The 21,321-nt window shown below is 37.6% G+C and overlaps 3 protein-coding genes across 6 annotated transcripts in view; 1 reads left to right on the plus strand and 2 right to left on the minus strand.

Moving 5' to 3' along the window:
- LOC114467864 (uncharacterized) overlaps positions 1 to 1,518 on the minus strand; it is a 2,194-nt gene extending 676 nt beyond the window's left edge. Inside the window, exons 1-3 of the mRNA XM_028454349.1 lie at positions 782 to 1,518; positions 340 to 622; positions 1 to 202 (exon numbers count right to left, since the gene is read on the minus strand). The exon at positions 1 to 202 is cut by the window's left edge and continues 676 nt beyond it. Of these exons, the coding sequence (XP_028310150.1) occupies positions 1 to 202; positions 340 to 622; positions 782 to 1,068 (772 nt within the window). The 5' untranslated portion in view covers positions 1,069 to 1,518. The remainder of the gene's footprint in view (positions 203 to 339; positions 623 to 781) is intronic.
- The window catches only part of gas7a (growth arrest-specific 7a), a 43,065-nt gene extending 27,685 nt beyond the window's left edge, over positions 1 to 15,380 (plus strand). For all 4 annotated transcript variants that reach the window (XM_028454350.1, XM_028454354.1, XM_028454352.1 and 1 more), the window contains 7 exons: positions 3,387 to 3,461; positions 3,905 to 3,983; positions 7,559 to 7,690; positions 9,334 to 9,457; positions 11,903 to 11,982; positions 12,061 to 12,159; positions 13,856 to 15,380. In XM_028454350.1, coding sequence (XP_028310151.1) covers positions 3,387 to 3,461; positions 3,905 to 3,983; positions 7,559 to 7,690; positions 9,334 to 9,457; positions 11,903 to 11,982; positions 12,061 to 12,159; positions 13,856 to 13,969 — 703 coding nt within the window. In that variant the 3' untranslated portion in view covers positions 13,970 to 15,380. The remainder of the gene's footprint in view (positions 1 to 3,386; positions 3,462 to 3,904; positions 3,984 to 7,558; positions 7,691 to 9,333; positions 9,458 to 11,902; positions 11,983 to 12,060; positions 12,160 to 13,855) is intronic.
- Positions 15,381 to 17,900: 2,520 nt separating this feature from the next.
- Positions 17,901 to 19,677, minus strand: rcvrna (recoverin a). The gene is made up of 3 exons (XM_028454355.1): positions 19,294 to 19,677; positions 18,103 to 18,214; positions 17,901 to 18,029 (listed from the first exon to the last, which is right to left on the minus strand). Exons 1-3 carry the CDS (start codon positions 19,672 to 19,674, stop codon positions 17,911 to 17,913), a joined length of 612 nt encoding a protein of 203 aa, XP_028310156.1. The 5' UTR covers positions 19,675 to 19,677; the 3' UTR covers positions 17,901 to 17,910.
- Between the last annotated feature and the right edge of the window lie 1,644 nt (positions 19,678 to 21,321).

A 21,321-nucleotide genomic window follows, 5' to 3' on the forward strand; every position in this document is an offset into this window, starting at 1 on the left:
GAGCCTGCCTGTGGAGAAGCCCTTCTGAGGTCATGGCTGCACATAGGGTGATATTCCCCCCACGTTGGCCAGGAACGTCCACAATTGCTCTTTGGCCAATTATGTTACGGCCTCTCCTCCGTCTCTTGGTGAGGTTGAAGCCAGCCTCATCCAGGAAGATGTATTCATGTTGTCTCATCATGGCGTCCAACCCCAAGATTCTCTGTGGAAATGAATAGAGTATGGGTAGTGTCACAGAAGGAGTACTACAGTACACTGTGGGCTACTGTGCAGTACAGTGAGCTTGTACACCCACTGTACTGTGAACAATCAACATTGTATACCCGTATGTATACTTACTTGCACATACTGGAAACGTAGCTCTTTGATTCTGTCCGAGTTACGCTCAAAGGGAACTCTATAAGCTTGCTTCATGCGTAGCTTCTGGCGACGGAGGACTCTGTCTATGGTGGCCAAACTGACTCTGTCAATACCTCCAAAATTTATGTTGTCAGCTATGACTCTCTCCTTTATTTCCCTGAGTCTGATGATGTTGTTTTCCCGGACCATGTCCACAATGAGGATCTCTTGCTGTGCTGTAAATAGGGGAGCCCTTCCACCATGATGTGGCAATCTTTCAACCCTATAGAAACAAATATGCTTTCACTCTTCAAAAAAAGACTTACAATCTACAATACAAACATCAATGGAAATGTCCAGTCTCCCAAAGCAAACGTAATGTGGTGAAACCAATTTAGATTGTGGGCTACAAACATTTAGACAAAGTAACTACAGTACATACCTGTTGTGTTGTCTGAATGCCCGAATTATGGTGGACACTGAGAACCTGCTGAGGTTGGGTTGGACTCTTAGTCCAGCTTCTCTCAGTGACATTCCATGGACAATGACATGGTCAATGACAGTAGCTCGCATTTCATCTGTGATGATTGTACGTGGTTGTCTTGCTCTTCCTCCTTGCACTCCTCCTCTCCCTCCTCGCCCTCCTTGGCCTGCTCCTCGCCCTCCTCTGACACGAACTCCGCCTCTGTACATTCTGTTGCCGTTTGGCACCTTCAGCAAACTGTGCATTCTAAACTGGCCTATATAGGTGTTGTCACATCATTGGCAGGTGTCTTCAATTTTGAGTCGTTGTGCATTCTCAAGCGGCCAATATGGATGGTGTCACATGTGTCTTCAATTTTGAGTCACAGTGTTTAAGCAATGACACCCGTGCTTTCATTGTGTTCAACTTTTGATGTCTGAGTCTACCATTTTGCATTGTGTGAGCAAAAGTGTGTTTTAGCAAGTGTGAAAGTGTTTAGCATAAGTGTGAATGTGTTTAGAGCAGTGCAAATGTGTTTAGAGTTCTGCAACATGTGTTTTGGCAAATGCAAATGTGTTCAGAGTTTTGTGAAATTGGAGATTGAGGTGAAATGTGTTTATAGTTAAGCCAACTAGAGGCCAGATTTATTAAAGTGTTTAGGCAACTGGTCATTGTGCTCAGAGATCTAGAAATTGTGCTTTAGCAATCGAGAAAAACTGTAAGCAACACTTTATCATGATTTTATTACAATTTATTAATAACTATGATGTTATTTATCTCTAAAACTTCATTTCCTCACTTTTTTGTCTTTTCTTTTGTCATTTTAACCATTTTTTCTGCCTAATTTTAGTCATTTTATTCCTTTTTTTCCCCTTTGTACTTTTTCTGTGTTCATTTTCATTTGTGGCCTTTATTAAATTAGGTTTTGCTTATTTTTAATCACTTTTCATTATTTGTTTGTTATCTTAATCATTGTGATTTATTTTTTCACTTTTCTGTATCTCATTTGTGGTCATTTTACTTCATTTTTCACACTTTTTTTTGTCTAATTTTGGTCTTTTTACCCAAGGTTTTCAGTTTTGTTTGAGAACAAAAGTCAAATCAATACAGTTTAATCTTCATACTGTTTGTTCCAGAAAACTCATGCAATGTTTTAGAATATTATTTTATAGATTTGGTACCGGAATCTTTATCTGTGTCTTGTTTTGATCATTTTAACACTTTTTTTTATTTATTTCTATTTTACTTTTTTGTGTCTCATTTTGTTCCTTAAAGGTTTTCCCATTTGTTTCAGAGTAAAAGCCAAACTATTCCAGTTTTGATCCTCCTCCCGTATATCCCACTGAACCTTTTTAGAAATTATTTCCCCTTCAGATTCAAGACCTTTTTCTTATTTTGGTTATTTCATCAATTTGTGCACTTTTCAGTTTGTTATTGTCACATTTTGGACATTTTACTATAAATTAGCATATTTTTGTCACTTTTCTGTTCATTCTTACATGCTTTTAATGCAAAATTTCTTCCAAATTTGTGAATTTTGATGATCCTTTGTGTCAGCTGTTTATCTAGAGTAATATATTTATTGAAAGTTTGTCATTTCTGCAGCTTGTTGCCAACAGTTGATAGATTTTAATTTCTAAGGCCTAATCTTTGTCTCTTCACATTCATTTGAACTCATTTCCTACCTTTTCAGAGTTGTTTTACGTCTTTATTCTAGCTCAGTGTTGTGTTTACACACTGATGAAGGCACAAATACATCCCAACCCACACAGCAGAGCATGAGAATAAGAGCTTCCACAAAGACTCCCTTAATGAGAACTTTTCCCGGACTTACGCAGACGAGAATCCTGCTGAATGAACAAATCCCACATCCGATCACACGCCCCTCTTTACAATCAGCTCCCAACAAAAGCCCAGTTTCCACTGGCGCTCATGGGACTTTAATGAACATCCTGTTTGAAGGTCTAATTTTGTGCATCCTCCAAAGTAAATGTACGGTACAAAATGAGTCAAAAACACACAAAATGAGAGAAAAATACACGAGGAAAAGCAAAATATGCAAAAATGTATGTAGAAAAATGCACAAAAAAACAAGAATCAACAAATTTACCAAATTGCACAAATATTACAACAAAAATTCCACAAAATGACTCCAAAAACATGCAAAATGACTGAAAAAAATATGCAAAAACATCAGAAACATATAAAAACTGCAAAAAAAAGAAACAAAAAAACCACACAAAAAAAAATGAATTTTGTGCATTTTTGCATATTTCCCTTGCAAAAATAAAAAATACCACAAAAATAGTGTATTTTTGTTGTATTTTGCATATTTTTACAGTACATTTTAAAGTACATAAGAGGACAACAAAAATACACAAGATGACTACAAATAAATGAGTGAAAAATTATTTAAAAATGAATACACAAAAACACAAAACAACAATTACACACAGAGTGAAAGGATAATTATCTGTGGCCCCACTATGATGGAAAGCTTCCCATCACTGGTGACGATGAATGATGGAGTGGAAAACATGAATATGGAAGTGTTGATGCGTTTTCTGTCACGTCACTGTTTCAGGATAAAGATTGAGGAGGAGTACGCGAAGAATCTGTCCAAACTGTCTCTGAGTCCGCTGGCAGCTCAGGAGGAAGGGTGAGCGTCTGCTAGCACCATCACACCATCACAGCACTGACGAACGTTGTGTTGTGTTGTGGTGTTGTGTTGTGTTGTGTTGTGTTGTGGTGTTGTGTTGTGTTGTGTTGTGTTGTGGTGTGGTGTGGTGTGGTGTGTTGTGGTGTTGTGTTGTGTTGTGTTGTGTTGTGTTGTGTTGTGTTGTGTTGTGTTGTGTTGTGTTGTGGTGTTGTGTTGTGTTGTGTTGTGTTGTGTTGTGTTGTGTTGTGTTGTGTTGTGTTGTGTTGTGTTGTGGTGTGGTGTGGTGTGGTGTGGTGTGGTGTGGTGTGGTGTGGTGTGGTGTGGTGTGGTGTGGTTGTGGTGTGGTGTGGTGTGGTGTTGTGTTGTGTTGTGTTGTGTTGTGTTGTGTTGTGGTGTGGTGTGGTGTGGTGTGGTGTGGTGTGGTGTGGTGTTGTGTTGCTCAGGACTCTTGGAGAAGCCTGGACTCAGATGAAGAAGAGTCTTCACGATGAAGCTGAAGTTCACCTCAAATTCTCCAATAAGGTAGGAATGGCTGAGGCTTTTATTTTGAAAATTATGGAACAAACTGACATATTTACATATTTCACATATTCAACAATATGTACCAGGGTTGGGGTCATTTATAATTGTAATCATGTAATTGATAATTAAATACAATTATGGCATGATTATAATCGTAATTGTAATTTGAAAAATCTGTTGCCTTCGTATTCGTAATTGAATTGTAATTGAGTTCAGATAATTGACTTTGTAATTGTAATTGCCATGAAAATTCTATAAAAATTGTCAATTATAATTTAATACACAACTGGGGAACCGTGTTACAGTTCTATATGTACAGTTCTACACATATATAGTTTACATTTATTAAAATATGTTTCATATCAATTCATCATATTCCCACATTTTACCATTTAAAAAACACACACAAAAAAAAATCTCAGACGCCATCACCAAAAATATTAATACCAATATTTTCATTGATTAGGAAGCATAACAAGGTAACCAATAGATAGGAAATAAATTAGATGATAGATATTAGTTTTTAGTGTATTTTACAGCTGATTTAGGACCTGTTATCATTAGAGATGCTAACAGGATGCTAACACAAGAGGAATGTTAACTTTTATTAGGTTATTTATTGTAATTTAACTCTAGTAATTGAGAATGTAATTTACTTTCTGAGGATAAAATGCTGGTCGCTGTAATCATAATTTAATTGTATTTGAAAACGTAAGCGTAACTGAAAAATGTAATTGACTCCAGCCCTGATACTGTATCTATTGTACCTTTTTTAAATAAATAAAACATGAATTGTGCCCCTTCCCCATAACTCGCTCCTACTAGGGCTGGGTAATATGAACCAAAATTTTTTCTCAAAACGGCGATATACGATATTAATCTTAATATTTTTAACTCAATAATGTCTGACTAGAAAGACAATTCTGGGGTAAATTTGCTGATAAAAAGGCCACACGAGCACATTTATTATGAAACGACTTTAGTCTGTTTCTCCTCTAAGGGACAGCACGTGTGAGTGAGTTCTGTAGTGTGGTTTGTTCAGGTGATGGTCTGTGTTAGGACGCACTCAGTGATCATCTAACTGAGCTTTTCATTCTGTTCTGAGAAGTTACGAAAGCAGCGACTCCTAAAACAAGTGTTTTATTACAAAATAACCTGTATATATATTTATATATACAGTATATATCTCAAAATAAGAAAAAAAATACATTTCACTTCCTGTGTTTTTGTCCAATATTGTCATTTTCTATATCGCCAAAATAGAAAACTCGATATATCTTGAAATAACGATATATTGCCCAGCCCTAACTCCTACTCTAAACTTAGTATCTGATTGGATAAAAGTGTTTTCATCACAATTTTCTCCAACAAAAATGTTATTTAAGTCCCTCTACTCTTGCTTTCATTTAGTTTTAGTCATTAAAAAGTTTATGAAATATGTTTTTTTTCCAACCAATCTAAAAACAGATCATTTTATTTATTGCTTTTGTCATTTTTTTAATACAAAGACAAACGCAAACGCTCTCATTCTTTAGCATGTGGACGAATATGGGGTGAAACAGACTCCACTAGCTGCTAGCTTTAGCATTAGCACACGATTAGCATTGTCTTTAAAAAGGCTCTCATCGTTGATTGATGTGTGTTTAGTGAGGATAAAGATGTCATCCGTTCCTTTTATGGTCATTGATCAGAGTTTGCACGGCGGGGGAAAGGTTTTTATTAGCGTTGAAAGCCTTTTAGCAGCACTTCTCCATGATAGCGACGTAACACATTGATCTGAGAGCAAAGTGCAGCCAAAGGACCAATAAACAGGTCGTAAAAGGACAGCAATGAATTTATCAAAACTAAACACAACGTTTCTGTCTCCATGGACCAGTTTAGACTGTGGATGCTATACATAAGAATGCTAATCGTGTGCTAATGCTAACGCTAGCAGCTAGTGGAGTCCGTTTCACCCCATATTTGTCCACATGCTAAAGAATGAGAGCGTTTGCGTTTGTCCTTGTGTTAAAAAATGACAAAAGCAATAAATAAAATGATCTGTTTTTAGATTGATTGGGAAAAAAAACATATTTCATAAACGTTTTAATGACTAAAACTAAAAGAAAGCAAGAGTAGACTGACTTAAATAACATTTTTGTTGGAAAAAATCGTGATAAAAACACTTTTATCCAATCAGACACTAAGTTTAGAGGAGGAGTTAGGGCTGGGCAATATATCGTGATTCAAGATTCATTGAGTTTTCTATTTGGGTGATATAGAAAATGACAATATCGTCTATATTGAGATATATCTTTTTTTTTAACTTGTTTTTATTTATACAATCACACTACAAATCACATCATAAAAAGTATTTAATGTTATTAATAGAGTCCAGTCAAATATTGTCCTTCTTTATAATGTTTCCACATTCCTGAGATAAATATTTTATCCCTTATTTTGTATTAAAATACTTGTTTTAGGAGTCGTTGCTTTCGTTATTTCTCTTATTAAAAGCACAGTCAGATGGATTATTGAGTGTGTTTTAATCCAGGGGCTAAACAGTGGTTTTTAAAGTGAGGGTGTCCTCAGGGTGGGGTAACCATCAACTCCTTTATTAATTAATTTACTAAAACCATGATAAAGCTGTTATTAAGTCAGTGATACTCAACATGTGGCTCTTTATGTCTTAATTTTAATTATTATTCTCCCAGAAAACCTTAAAAGAGAAAACTTTTTAATCCCTTTTACCTTTTTTTGGAACTTCCTTTGTCCCATTTTAGCCCCTTTTCCCAACAAATGGACACTTTTTCAGATTTCAGCTTCCTTTTGCCAATAAATATATTTTTTTCCCCTCATTTTTGTCTTCTTTTTGACACTTTTATCAATTTTTTTTGCCACTTTTCAAGACTTGTTTCCTTTTTCCCCTGCATTTTGCCTCCTTTTGAATCACATTTTTGCCCTTTTTCCCTATTGTTTGCCACATTTTGCTCATTTAATCTACCTTTTGCCATTACATGCCACCTGTTTCCTCTTTTTTGTCAATTTTTGTTGCCACTAATGACTGATTTTGGCCCATTTTAGTCACTTTTCCACTCTTTTCTTGTCACGTTTTTGCCACTTTTGGACCATCTTTTGTCACCTGTTACTCATTTTCTGTCACTTTACTCATCACTGTTAAACTCTTTGATTACCTTCTCTGAACGGCGGCCTCATTAAATGGCTGGCTGTGATTGGCTGATCACCATTCAATCAATCTAACTGGACCAATACATGTAAAAAGCAAGGGGGATGAATTTTCCCCACCATGGGTGAGACGTGCCTGTTCTAACCCAGACCTTCCCCTAAACAAGCCACACTACAGACGTCACTCACACGTGCTGTCCCTTACCTTATAGGAGAAAAAGCCAAAAGTGACAAATATTGTGCAGTTATTTGTTAATAAATATGTGGCATTTTTCATCAGCAAATTTAACCCAGAATTGTTTTTCTGGTTAGACTTAAAAGATATATATATATATATGTATATATATATATATATATATATATATATATATCGTATATTGCCATTCTCTACTGTCTTTATGTTTCCACAGCTCCACTCAGAGGTGGAGAAACCTTTGCTGACGTTCAGGGGAGACAACTTCAAGAAAGACCTGAAGAAGTACGACCATCACATCGCAGACCTCAGGAAGCAGCTGGCTAGCCGTTACGGAGGAGTGGAGAAGGTATACGAGAATATAATCCATCATTAATAGACCATTTATATCAGACATGGGTGGCCCGCTACCCACATGTTTAATTATAATAAATAAAAAACACACACAACATCAGCAAAATACAGAAAATGACAACGCTGAGTAAAAATAACAACAGCAAAAAATACAAAATAATGACTCGGAAGTAGAAAAATGTATCCAAAAGCCGCCCCATACAGACTCACATCACTGTTGTCATTTTAAGAAATAATAGTTTTAGAATTTAAATATCTGATGAACAATGAAGTTTTAACCAATTAGGAACCGTATCCACCGGGCACAAACCAAGTCATCCCACGTCCTTGTTTTCGGTGTCACGAACTGAGTTTACCTCCGTACTGAGTTTATAACCCTAACCCTAATCCTAACCTAATCCAATAAACAAATAAAACACATTTCCGTTCACTTTGAAAACAAAATAAACAAAAATGTATTATTGTTTTTTTTTTAGTGTGCATGTATGCGCATATACAATCTCAGTACGATGTGAACTCAGTACATGACACCGGGCCACTAAGAAAGTACTTTATTTTGAAAATTATTTTGAAAATTCCCACTTCCACTTTAATGCACATCATCATCATCATCATCATCATCATCATCATCATCATCATCATCATCATCGTCTTGATTCGTGTGAGCATGAAAGAAGCGAAGGGTCGCAGGCAGGGTTGGGGTCGATTATAATTTTAATTGCGTATTTGATAAATAATTACAATTATGACTTAGTTAGAATTGTGAAAAAATCTGTTGTTAATGTAATTGAATTGTAATTGAGTTCCGATAATTGACATAATCATTGTAATTATCATAGAAATTATATGAAAACTGTAATTCACAATTTAATTAAACGCAAACCGAGGGAACCATGTTACAGTTCTATGTTCTTCACATATTTAGTTAACAATTATTAAAATATGTTTCATATTAACTTTTCCCACTACCTGTCAGTTTCTGGATACCATACCATTAAAAAAATATATATCTAGGGTTATATTGACAGAAAAAAGGCTCAGACGGCCTCACCAAAAATATAAATACCAATATTTTCATTGATTAGGGAACAAATTAGATGATAGATTATATGTTTTAGTGTATTTTACAGCAGCGGATTTAAGACATGGGACAAAACTGACCAGTTCTCATAAGAGATGCTAACAGAAAGCTAGCACAAGAGGAAGGTTACGTTTTATGGGCTTATTTATTAAAGGTTTAGTAATTGTAATTAATTGTAATTGGACTTTAGTAATTGAAAATGTAATTGCAATTTAGGGGAAAAATTATAGTTGTAATTTTAGTTGTAATCGGATAAAATGCAGGTCACCGTAATCACTGTAATTGAACATGGATAGCTGTAATTGAAAAATGTAATTGACCCCAACTCTGGTCACAGGTTCGAATACCACTTAGACGCGATCAAAAGCAGGAGGATTTTCCAAAATAAAATACCCTGAAAACTCATGAAGATGCGTTTATTTTAATGGTTCAGAAGATGCAAGAGAAGGACGAGGGGACACATGTAAAGTGTTTCTGGAGGTCGTTCATGGAGACACAACAGAAGGTGGAGATGATGAGGATGATGAAGATGTCTCCTCACTGTCTCTGTGCCACAGGCCCGTAAAGCCCTGGCCGACCGACAGAAGGACCTGGAGGTGAAAACGCAGCAGCTGGAGATCAAACTGAGCAACAAAACTGAGGAGGACATCAAGAAGGCACGCAGGAAATCCACACAAGCAGGTCAGAGGTCACACAGGGAAGGGTTATGATAAAAATCTGATGGTTTTTAATGAAAATCAATATGTCAGGGTCTCATGCTAAATAACAGGCATCAGGTAAACCACAGGAATGTGGAAAATACATACATTTAACCTTGAAATGTTATTACAAAATACTTGTATGAAAGAAACCGAGCCAGTCCGAGCTGTGCAGAAATAACGTCATATCTCCTGTGCCAAACAGTGTCAAAACAAACATAGCAGAAGATGTTCAGAGCTGCTGGTGCTCTGCTCTGTTTTATAAGACCTGAATATATCGTTGAAACCACGACAAGAAGAGGCTTTAAAATTATAAATCTGTACCGTACTACACGACATTTTCCACTGACAGCTCCGTTTAGGAAAAAAGATCTATACTTGTTGTGCTATTGTCATCACAACCGCTATTTTGTTTGATTGGTTCCTCTGCGATTGTTTGAGGGGAAAGTAACGGTAAGTAAGTACTCATGTTACTGTAATTGAGTTGCTTTTTATGGGTAATTTCTAAATCAGTAATTTTAGGCGAGGCAAGTTTATTTGTAAATGTACAAGACAACTCAATGTGCCTCATAGCAACACCAAACACAACAGAAATACCATAAAATTAATTAAAATGAGTTGCCATAGGCAACAGTAAATAAGCATGGACTTAAACATAGTCAGAGTTGAGGCCTGTCTCACGTCCTCACGGAGGTTGTTCCACACCTTTGCTACATGAAACTGAAACGCAGCCTCACCGTGTTTAGTCGTGGCTCTAGGAACCACCAGAAGACCCCCTCCCTGAGGTTCGCAAGGTCCGAGGTGTATATATATATATACTTTGGTGCCCGACCATGAAGAGATGTGTACAGAAACAGAGCTATTTCAAAGTCTATTCTCTGACCGACAGGAAGCCAGTGCAGAGACTGGAGCACAGGGCTAATGTAATCGTACTTCCTGGTTCTATTCAGGACTCGAGCCGCAGCATTTTGGATGTACTGCAGCTGTCAAACAGCTCCTTTGGAATGGCCAGTGAGAAGGTGTTACAATAGTCTAGCCGGCTAGAGACAAATGCATGAATTAGTCTCTCCAAGTTTGGTTTAGACACTGTATTTTTTTATTTGGGCAACGTTTTATAACTGTTGTTTCTAACTTGATTTTTGGTTCAAGTGAAAGAGCCTCAAGATGACCAATGGTGATCTCTCTTTGTCTTTGTGGGCCAAAGACAACAATCTCTGTTTTGCATCCACACACTAATCTGTTTGATACAATGACACAGTATCTACAGGCACATGTTCACCCGCCATCAGTGACTCGTAGATCTGAGGATCGTCTGTGTAATTGTGAGAGGACACATTGTCGCTGCATATAAATTTACCTAATGGAAGCATGTATTATTTGAACAAGAGGGGCCCCAGAATCGACCCCTGCGGAACCCCACAGGTCAATGCTATTTGGTCTGAGACAGTTTCCCATCGTGACATAGTAAGTTTGGTCCTCAAGGTAGGATCTGAACCACTCGAGAGCCTTTCCAGAGATTCCCACCCAGGTTTCTAACCTCCCGAGTAAGATCCCATGGTCCACTGTGTCAAATGCAGCGCTAAGGTCCAGTAGAACTAAAACTGTGACATTGCCTACATCTGTATTTAACCTGATGTCATAATTTGACTTGTACTTAAGTGTGTTTTATGAGTCATTTGTTACATTTCTACACCCAAACATTGCTGTGTAAATTATTAGTTTTTGTTTTAAAATGATCAACAGACATTGTGAAGCTACAAAAAATGAAATGACCAGACAACAATCAAATACATCACATCATAGCCGATTAAATGTAATGCACGGCGCCAAAACAGCATTTTCTCAGTTTTAGAGTTCATAAATGTAGCTTTAATTTTTTTAAAATTATTTTTATAGATTCATTGGTGTTATTTTACTAAAAAAAACAACTGTATGTTTTGACAAATCTTTTATACAGATGCCTTTGTGAAAATAAATGAAGTTACAATTGTGCAAGATTTGATTTCTTCATTTTTAAGTTTATACATGAGATATTTACTGTATGCAAGGGAACCGTGACAATATTTATTACCAAAAATAAACGTCCGAGGTGAGTACTATTTAATTGAGTTAATTTTTACTAGTACTTGAATATTTTATGTATGACTTACTTGTACTTCAGTACAATTCCAATCATGTAACAGTACTTCTACTTGAGTAGAATATATCAGAACTATTTACACATCTGGCGCTTCCAGACTAATCGTCTGTATTAAACTTTGAGTAACACGAGGAGATTAGGATGGATTCCAGGCTATCATTTCTAAACCATTCTAACTCTCTTCTGTGTGATGTAAAACTGCTCCATTACTGCCCCCTGCTGGCCACAGTTGATTCTGCAGCACTGCTTTCTCACCTGCCTGTAACGATCTATCGTTTGACTCTGCAGGAGATGACCTGATGCGCTGTGTTGATCTCTACAACCAAACCCAGTGCAAGTGGTTTGAGGAGATGGTGACCACCAGCATGGTGAGGCAGTCTGCTCATTCCTCACCTGGGTCACCTCACAGTCTGTGACTCAGCAGGTCTTCTTTCTTTCTACTGTAGGAGCTGGAGAAGCTGGAGGTGGAGCGGATTGAGTGGATTCAGCAGCATCTCCGTCAGTACACCACCCTGAGGCACGAAACCGACATGTTCAATCAGAGTGTGAGTGTTTCTCATCAACTTCCATCGTGGATGGGTTTAGGAGGAGAAGAGGCAGGAAATTCTCCCGTATGTCCCGTATCATCACTTTGTGGTCTTCAGTCTTCGTGATTTGTCAGCCAATAATGGCATTTTTCTTGCACACTTTATTGCAATAATATAGCCCTGTTTCTTTACCCATCGACCCTGCTTAGCCAGCACCGCTACATGCTAAGCTAACCAAGGCATGTGGCAGTCTTGCCAACTTGGCCATTTCAATGCTATAGACTACAGCTTTTAGCAACTTGTCAGACCGAACCAGGAACTCCTTCTCAAAAAGATTTTTGAATATAAATCAAAGAAGTTCAAAATATTCAGTTATAGGCAGTGTTTGAAATTGTATACTCACCTACTACTCATACTAAGTCAATATGAGTATGTAGTGCATTCACATTAGATAGTATGAAAAGATTGAGTACTCGAGAAATACCCGGATGTATTCTATATGGGGACATTTTTGCAGTACGCACGGTGGGCACTACTCAATCGTCCCATGATGCATTGCGAATAGAACGTAAAATGGTCCTGGGACTGACTTCAAGCTAAAAGTCAAACATCCTCTTTTCAAAACAAGAGCAACTCTTCTTGTCTTCCATGACTTTTTTAAGGCTTTTGTAAATAAGGCTCTTGTTTTGATGTTAACCGGAAGTTTTGTCAGTAGCACAATGGAGGGTCTCTGAAACCTCTGAGATGTTGGCATGAAATGTGTTTATGCAAGTTTTATGGATCAAATGAGCACATGTTGATAATCAACTTGGTCACTTTCTCGCTTGAAATATTTTCAGAATTTTTAAAGGAAGAGAATCAACAGAGATATTTATCCTCAGTGCGATTCAGGTTTTTGTTTGGTTCCAAAGGCATCTTGGGAAACTTGGAAGTGGTAGGGTAAAATTGGTTAGTTATATTTACTCATATATTTACTCAGATCTTATTCTCTTAAGGCCTTAAGTTGTAACTTCACTTCTGCTGTCTCATCCTCTTTTTGTCTTTTCAGTCAGTTACCCGTCTTCTCATAAAACAGTTTATCTGATGACCAAACGCACACACACAAACACACACCCCATATACATTCATTCACACACACAAACACACACACACACACACACACATTCCTACACAAATCTGGCTATCATACCAGACACTGGCAGACGCCAACTCAGGGCAAACTGACCTTTCTTCCACCTTTCCTTCTCCTCTCTTATCTGGATGGGGGGAGGAGGTACAGGGGGTAGAAATGTGTGAAGATGTTACTCACTCTGGGTTTTTCACCTCTGGCAGCGGGTGCTTTTTTTGACCATCCACTTTGTACCTTTTTTATTTAGTTTACAATGAAATCATTTTTTATTAATTCATCAACTATTCTGTCTGATCTTCATCATTTGCCAACGCAGAGGGTGTTTACAAACCAAAGACGAGGTAACCACAAATTTCACCGTAACAGAAGTATACTTCAGTGAGGATGGTCCTCATCCTAATTTCCTAACCATTATAGTATATAGTAGACAGTATATACTAATTGAGTTTGTAGTGCATATTACGGGGTGTGACATTTTGAACACAGCCGTAGTTTCTGTTGAATCAAAAACTATACAAATGTTTTGATAAATAACTAGTCAGATAATGAGTAGACGTGCTTGGATCTGCTCTGGTGTATTTGCAGACGGTGGAGCCGGTCGACCAGCTGCTGCAGAACGTGGATCCAGCCAAAGACCGTGAGCTGTGGGTGAAGGAGAACAAAACGGGCGAGGTGCGGCCTGTGGATATGGATATTTAGAGCTGAGGACCGACCCGTCCTGTCTTCACGACTTCAGCACGCCATCCGGGTCCCAGAACGCAGATCAGTGCATGTTCAGACTCCACAGGTCTGGTCACGGGGAGGTGGAATTATCCAAAACTCAACAGGAAGCAGAGATGAGAAGCAGCATGTTCCTTCTAGATTTTTAACCCTGTTCCAAACAACATCCGCCTCCTGAATGCCATCCGACATATTCCGCTGTTGTCGAGTTGTTTTGAATTGTTGCTTTTCCAGTTGGACCAAACCAAACCAGAAAGGAACGTCTGACAATTAATGACCTTTATTTTAGATACTGAAGCTTATGGAGATCTTAGAACCACAATGATATATTTTCATATTTTGCCGGTTCATTTTAGTGGAAATGCATGTTTTCAATATGTCGCTTCTACTGTGTAAAACCATGATGGTTGTTTTGGTATTTAAACAAGGTATTATGTATCTTGTATTCAGTTGAAATGCTTTATATTGAGAAAAAAAAAGCCTGTGTACAGCGTAATAATACAGTAACCTCACACGCATTCAGAAGCTCTCGTTAAATGTACTCGATTAGATTGAAGCCAGGGTGGATGTTTGGATCAGTCCGGAGGAAAAAGGTGGTCCAAGTTACACTGAAACACCTTTTAGTGCCTAACGGTGAAATACCTGGAATGTCCTTGATATCTTCTTCTCTGCAGCTGTGTACATTTGTATAGACAGGCTTGGTGTATTTAGCTGTTGATACGTTTTAATGAGTATTCAGGAAGTGTTTTGCACTGTTTGTTTGGTTCTTTGGTAAATGTTTTTAAGGTGATGGGTCGGCATGCAGCAGAAAGCAAAGAAGCGACTGACAGACGAGTCGGAAAGAAGATGATTTTTGTCTTTTACTTTAGGTTTGATCGATCTAACGGAGCTAAAGCCAGATGATCGCACGCATTCTACCAGTGACTGCATGTACAGTTCGTGTCTGTGTTTACGTGTGTGTGTCCGTCTGTCCTTACGTTTCCTCGTGGTCTGTCTGTTCTGGGTTGACAGAAGAGATTCGTTTTTGACCTAAAGCACATCAGAATGTCAGTGGCACAAAAAAGCACGAAGAGCAGGTCTGAGACTCTTTAGAGAAGCTGCAGCACATTCAGACCACTTCATGCAAAGCCTTTGTGTTGTAAAGGTTTTACCTGTGTGTGTGTGTGTGTGTGTGTGTCGATGTTGTGCACTTTGTGTATTTCGTTCCCACTAAATGTTCTCGATGAGATTTGGCGATGACGTAACGGTTGAGTTGACTTTGTTTCATTAACGTGCATTGATTGAATCCCATGTTCCAGATGTTTTGAGGGCGTTCGATGGTTGGTGACTTCTGTCCAGATGGTGTACTGAGGAATGCAGTGTCCAAAATAAATCTCCTCTGAAAATTAAATGTCTTGTTATGCAACTACACCTCTTTTTAAAACACGTTCAAAGGGATGAGAAAACATCTTGAGATGGGAGATGGTAAGTTTCCCGTAACTCTGGAAGACACAAAAACACCAAACTTCTTGGTATCTGCTTATTCTGTTTCCTGACCACATTTGGCCTTATTTTAAGAGGAAAGGAATCTCGCTCGTTCATAAAGACCTGTTCATATCGTCCAAATTCTTTAGATAAAAAGGTGGCCTTTAAACCAAAGCAGACACGAGATTAAAATGTATGGCATTGAATGTTGTTCCAGTCTCTTGTTCTAAAAAAATACAAATATTCATTTAAACACAATTCACATAAAACAACAGGCAGACTGTGGTGGTTCCAGAGGAGAAGTGGACCGCTGGCAAGGATGAGGAGGAGAGACTACCTCTGACGAAGACGAGACGACCTTTTGGAGAAGGTGAGGAAAATGTGACGACCTCATAACAAAATGTATTAATATACTTACATCAAACACACCAACCATCAAAGATCTTACAAAACTTAAGGAAATTACAACTAAGATCATAAAATAAAACAAAGGTAAACAAAAATACACATCAGCATTTATAACAGAACCAAGAACTTTACTTGTCTGTTGATTGTCTTCAGATTCGAGTCATCTGTGGAAAATTACATTTATTCTTATTTTAGTCCTTAGAATTAAATGTTTATTCTTTTTCTATTAGAGGAAATTCATATATTTTTACTTAATGTTTAACCGTTAGTACAACATCTTAACATACCATACATACAATTTGTTTTTGAATGATTTTAGTTTTCCAGGAATTCAGTTTCAGAAATATTAATGTTAAATGATCTCGCAACGGACAAAATCTGTGCATAGATCAAAAGATTTTCCCGTAATAAAATGCTCCCTTTTGTTGTTATTCATTCGAGACAAATGTGAATGTGATTGACTTTAAGTTGAACTGTTCTGGAGCCAAAGCCTGTTGTGATTATCCTGGTTTGTTTAATGAACCGTTGTGTATCTCATCTGACCTTCAGCCTGTATTAGGATTGGATGTAGGCCTACTGCTGTTACCTTGAGCCTAATCCTCTTCATAAGAAGCTCTTGTCTTCACTTTCTCTGCTATCAATCTAATGAATGAGCCTTAAACATGAAGGAATGCTCTGGAGTGCTATCAGCTAGCGTCACCACACAGCAAAACTTCCAGATAAACGAGCTAAAATGATGCAATGACATTTCAAAACTTTTTTACATTTAATTAACTTTAAATGTAAACTACCTGTGTCATGTTTCACTCAAGCTGGGTTGCAAAATTAATTTTTTGTATGTTTTCTTCCACAGTTAGCTTTGAACGTTTCTTATTACTTATTAGTTCATTAACTGAAAATAAGCTTCAGGTGGATTTTTATGAATTCTCAGCTAATTTAAAGCTACATCATGCTACGGCTAGCAATCCCTTTGGAAAACTACTGGCAATATAAATTATAATATTATTCTCTATTATTGAGTTAAAGAAGCTAAAGTGGAACCTATTAGCTGAACTTAGCTAAAGCTAATAGCTCAACTAAAAGTGTCCAGAACTGCAATGACTGTAACCAGCAAGTAGCAGCTAGTGCTATGTCATCGTCGGAGACCCAGTGAGGTTAGCATATTAGCACCATTACGCCTTTTTCTCGGCAGAAAATATATTGTATATTAGTACAAAGGGAATGTTGGATGACTCTTTTAAACATATTTTGTCCTCTTTTCACTCCATTATATATGTTTGTATGTAAGCGGGAGATCTACAGCTTTGCTAGTAGCACCTATTAGCTTATCTACAACAAACACACTCCTTAAATATGAGGGTCCTCCTGTTTTAAAGCTGCTCTTATACAGTGTACATCAATGCTTTTTTTACTAGCATGTTACTTGCCAGCTATTTTATATCTTGAAAAAAAAAGAAGTCTCAACAATATGTTAATGTTAGCATGTTTCTGAAACCATGCTAAATCAAACTCCTTTCCATCAGAATGGATGCTTTCATACAGCGTTAATTAGATTTTTTTGTTTTTTTAATAAAAGAAAGTAATTGAAAACTATGTTAAGTTAAATTGTTGTATAAAAGGTGAAAATAAAGGATTTGACTTAATGTACCCTTTTAGCTAATAGCTAGCCTAGCTAACATTTAGCTTTTTAGCTGTGTTGTGTTTTTTATGTTTGAGTATACTATAGTACAAAGTTTGTTTGAGACAATTAACAATTGAAGCTCTCTTACAGTGCAGGATTGTAATATCAGAAGTAGGTTCTATTTAATGCAAAGATACAAACCAGTTTAAATTAAAAAAAAAGTTTAACAAAATAGCTAAGTTATCTATCTTTAATCTGCAGCACTCTTAAAACTTTTTAGTTTTTTATTTGTTGATGTGAAGGTATTTGTTCAAGGACAAAAATACAAGTTTAGAAATGTGGTCATATGTTTTATAAAGACAATAACACCAAGATAATAGTTACATTTATCAACCATTGTAGGAAACATGTTCCAGTCCTGTTTCTTCTACTGTTTCTTCTCTTTCAGCTTGTCTTTAATCTTCTGAGGTTCATCGTATTGTATCAAACGGAGGATGTCCTTGTTGTCCATTACGCCTTGAATAAATTCCCCCTCTAAGATTTTGTCTGGTAAAGAAAAACAAGGATAACGTTAACATCAACGCGTGCCTGCGTTAACCAAGATGTGTTGATATGTCACCATTTTCCTTCTTTCCAAAAAACTCCCAGATTTTCTCCGCCCTTTTCTCTGGAGTGTTTTCATCTTCTTGAAGATTCTTCTGGTCGTCAACAGGAATCATGTTGAATATGGCCTGCAGGGAAGTAAGTGAAAATATTTACTGTGATTTAGTCAGATTTGTTTTATACATTAAAGGCACGTTACGTTATTAGTTCATGTAAACATATTACCAAAGGTTTTAAATGCAGAAACCTTAATTATAGAAAGGGAAAATCCAGATTAAATCATTTGAAAAGAAGACATTTCATCCTTTAAAATGCAATAATCGAATCATAACATTCACAGACTAAGATAATAATCAGTGTTTTTGAGGTTTTTTTTCATTTCATGTTTGTAAGAAAAAGAAGAAAAAAAAAGAAATTGGTAACAAGAGTTGCCTGGATATAAAGATGACTTTTTTTCTCCATTATTGCTAATGTTTTATTTGTTTTTGCTTTTGTGTGTGTACGTATAGAAAAAGATAAGTTAATGCCACAATGGAAATGAAAAAAAAATGTCTGGAAACATATTCAGTTACATCTCACCTAGAGCGAGAGTTAATCTGTGTATTAACTCTCTGTGTATGTTATTGCTTGCGCTACATGTCTGCCTTTATTCAAAAACAAATAGAAGAAGAATTATTATTTACACCATAGATGTAAAACCTTGTTTTAATCATAATTAAAATGGGTTAAAAGTGACCAAAAATGGTGGAAAAGGTGGTTAAATGGGATTTTTAAAATCATAGAAATTAGTTAAAAGTTGCAAATTTGAGTGGCCAAAAACGGAGAGTAAAGAGTAGTAAAGGGTTCAAAGTGTCAATATTGGCTTAAAAGTGACAGAAATTGGGGGAGGTGGGGTTGGGCTAATGTAATTGATTAAGTAGGAACAATTAGTTTAAACTGGCAAATGTCGGGCATGACAAATTGTGAATGTTGTTAAAATAGCAAAAATAATCGAGAAATATGGCGCAAAAAGGTTAAAAGTGACAATATCAGGTTAAAATATGCGACATTAGGTGGGAAAAGTGATGGAAAGGGTTTATAAGTACTAAAAACATTTGTAGGAATTGCGTTGAAATTTGATGGAGAAGTGGCAGAAATGGGAGGTAAGTACACATTATGTCGAGTCATTGCTGACTATGCCCACATGATGTAAGGAAGGTTAAATTACCCGAACGATCTCTAGGACTTCGTTTTTGCTGATGGTTCCATTTCCATCCACGTCGTACAGACCAAAGGCCCATTCTAGCTTCTGCAGCGTTTTCCCTCCCGACGTCAGATGCAGTGCTACGATGTACTCCTTAAAGTCCAAAGTACCGTCTGCGTTGGAGTCGAAGCTCCGAAAAACGTGGCGTGCGTACGCCGTGGGGTTGGCGTCGGGGAAGAAGCTTGCGTAGATGTTTTCAAACTGCTCCTTGCTTATCTTCCCTCCGGGGCATTCTTTGAGGAAGGACTGGTACCAAGTGCACAGCTCGACTTCGCTGTACTTGGTGTTGGACTTCAGGTCCTCCAGGAGTTCCTTGGACAGCGCACTGCTCTTGGTGTTTCCCATCCCACTCGTGGTTGGAAGTTCAACTTCTGTGAAGCTCTGGATGTCTAACCAAACTGCAGAGCGGCTCCAAGAGGGGATTACAGTCGTCACAGCGTAAATCCAGACAGCTGCCTTCAAGATAATGCGGATAAAATGTGTCACACCATCACACCTTGTTGAAGACATGGGCAAACAGTGGGAGGATAAGCAGAGGATTAATCCTAAGTGTAGTTGTGTTAGATGGGTTTTTTTAAGGGATTTAATAACGTGAAAATACACTGACAGACTTAAGAACAGAGAAGAGCAACTTCTATCTGATCTGAGGTCCACATTATCCAGATTCAAAGTCACCATTGAGATTAATGACTAATCTGAGCATTAATACAGGAAACACAATGGAAATGAGTAAACTGAACCTGAATTGGAGAATTTTGAAAGGGAAAATTGCACGCTCTACTCTTGTATATGGAATGTCTTTGGTTTTTATTTTGAGTCAGCCAGTCTGGTTTTGCTTAAGTTGCAATTATTTTCTTGGCTTGTAGTTATTGTTTTTTGTCAGTTCTTGTATTGTTTGCCCTTTCAGCTCAAGCAGTCAGTCGTTTCTTCAGTTTGCTCTCCAGGTTTCGGTTGGTCCCTTTATTTTCAATGTTTTTGGCTTTTGGGATTTTGGAGCCTGACACAAGTTATTGCATTATTTCCTGTGTCATATAAGATTAGATAAGATATGCCTTTAATTATCCACAATAGGGAGCTTTGGTTTGTTTCAGGTGTCAAGTCCTCCTAGAAAATGAAATCAGCATCTCAATAAAGCTTGTCAGCAGGAGGAAACATGAAGTGCTCTGAAGGTCCTGGTAGATGCTGCGTTGACTGTGGACTTCAGAAAACACCGTGGACCGACACCAGCAGATGACATGGCAGCTCAAATCATCACAGACTGCGGAAACTTCACATTGGACTTCAAGCATCGTGGATTCTGAGCCTCTCCACTCTTCCTCCAGACTCTTGAGGAATCTGGAGGGACCTTGATTTCCAAATGATATGCAAAGAACTTTGGACCACTGAGCAACAGTCCAGTTCTTTTTCTCCACAGCCCAGATAAGACGCTTCTGACGTTGTCTCTCGTTCAAATCAGGAGTGGCTTGACACAAGGAATGCAACATTTGTATCCCATGTCTAGGATTCGTCTGTACGTAGTGGCTCTTGATGTGCTGACTCCAGCCTCAGTCCACTCCTTGTGAAGCTCCCCCAAATCCTTGAATGCATTTTGCTTGACAATCCTCTCAAGGCTGTGGTCATTCCTTTTCCTACCACACTTTTTCCTTCCACTCAACTTTCTATGAATATGCTTGGACACAGCACTCTGTGAACAAACAGATTCTTTAGCAATGATCTTTTGTGGCTTACCCTCCTTGTGGAGTGTGTCAGTGACTGTTGTCTGGACATCTGTCAAGTCAGCAGTCTTCCCCATGATTGTGGAGCCTACTGACCCAGACTGAGACCATTTGAAGGCTCAGGAAACCTTGAGTTTTGAGTTAATTTGCTGATTAGGGTGTGACACCATGACTCTCCAAAACTGAACTTTTTCAAATCATTCACAACACAATCTCAGTCCAGCAGCTAAAAGTTACTCAGTGAGTCCCATTTACCACGAAACATAAATCTGATAAA

The sequence above is a fragment of the Gouania willdenowi genome, chromosome 8 (assembly GCF_900634775.1).
Source record: "Gouania willdenowi chromosome 8, fGouWil2.1, whole genome shotgun sequence".
In the NCBI taxonomy this organism is placed as follows: Eukaryota; Metazoa; Chordata; class Actinopteri; order Blenniiformes; family Gobiesocidae; genus Gouania; species Gouania willdenowi.

What these genes read in the sequence shown, in the direction of transcription:
- rcvrna (XM_028454355.1), bottom strand. Translation starts at nt 19,674, where the DNA reads ATGGGAAACACCAAGAGCAGTGCGCTGTCCAAGGAACTCCTGGAGGAC. An exon ending in AAGTCCTAGAGATCGTTCGG is followed by an intron (nt 18,215 to 19,293) that starts GTAATTTAACCT and finishes ACTTCCCTGCAG; the next exon opens with GCCATATTCAACATGATTCC. An exon ending in TTTTGGAAAGAAGGAAAATG is followed by an intron (nt 18,030 to 18,102) that starts GTGACATATCAA and finishes TTTCTTTACCAG; the next exon opens with ACAAAATCTTAGAGGGGGAA.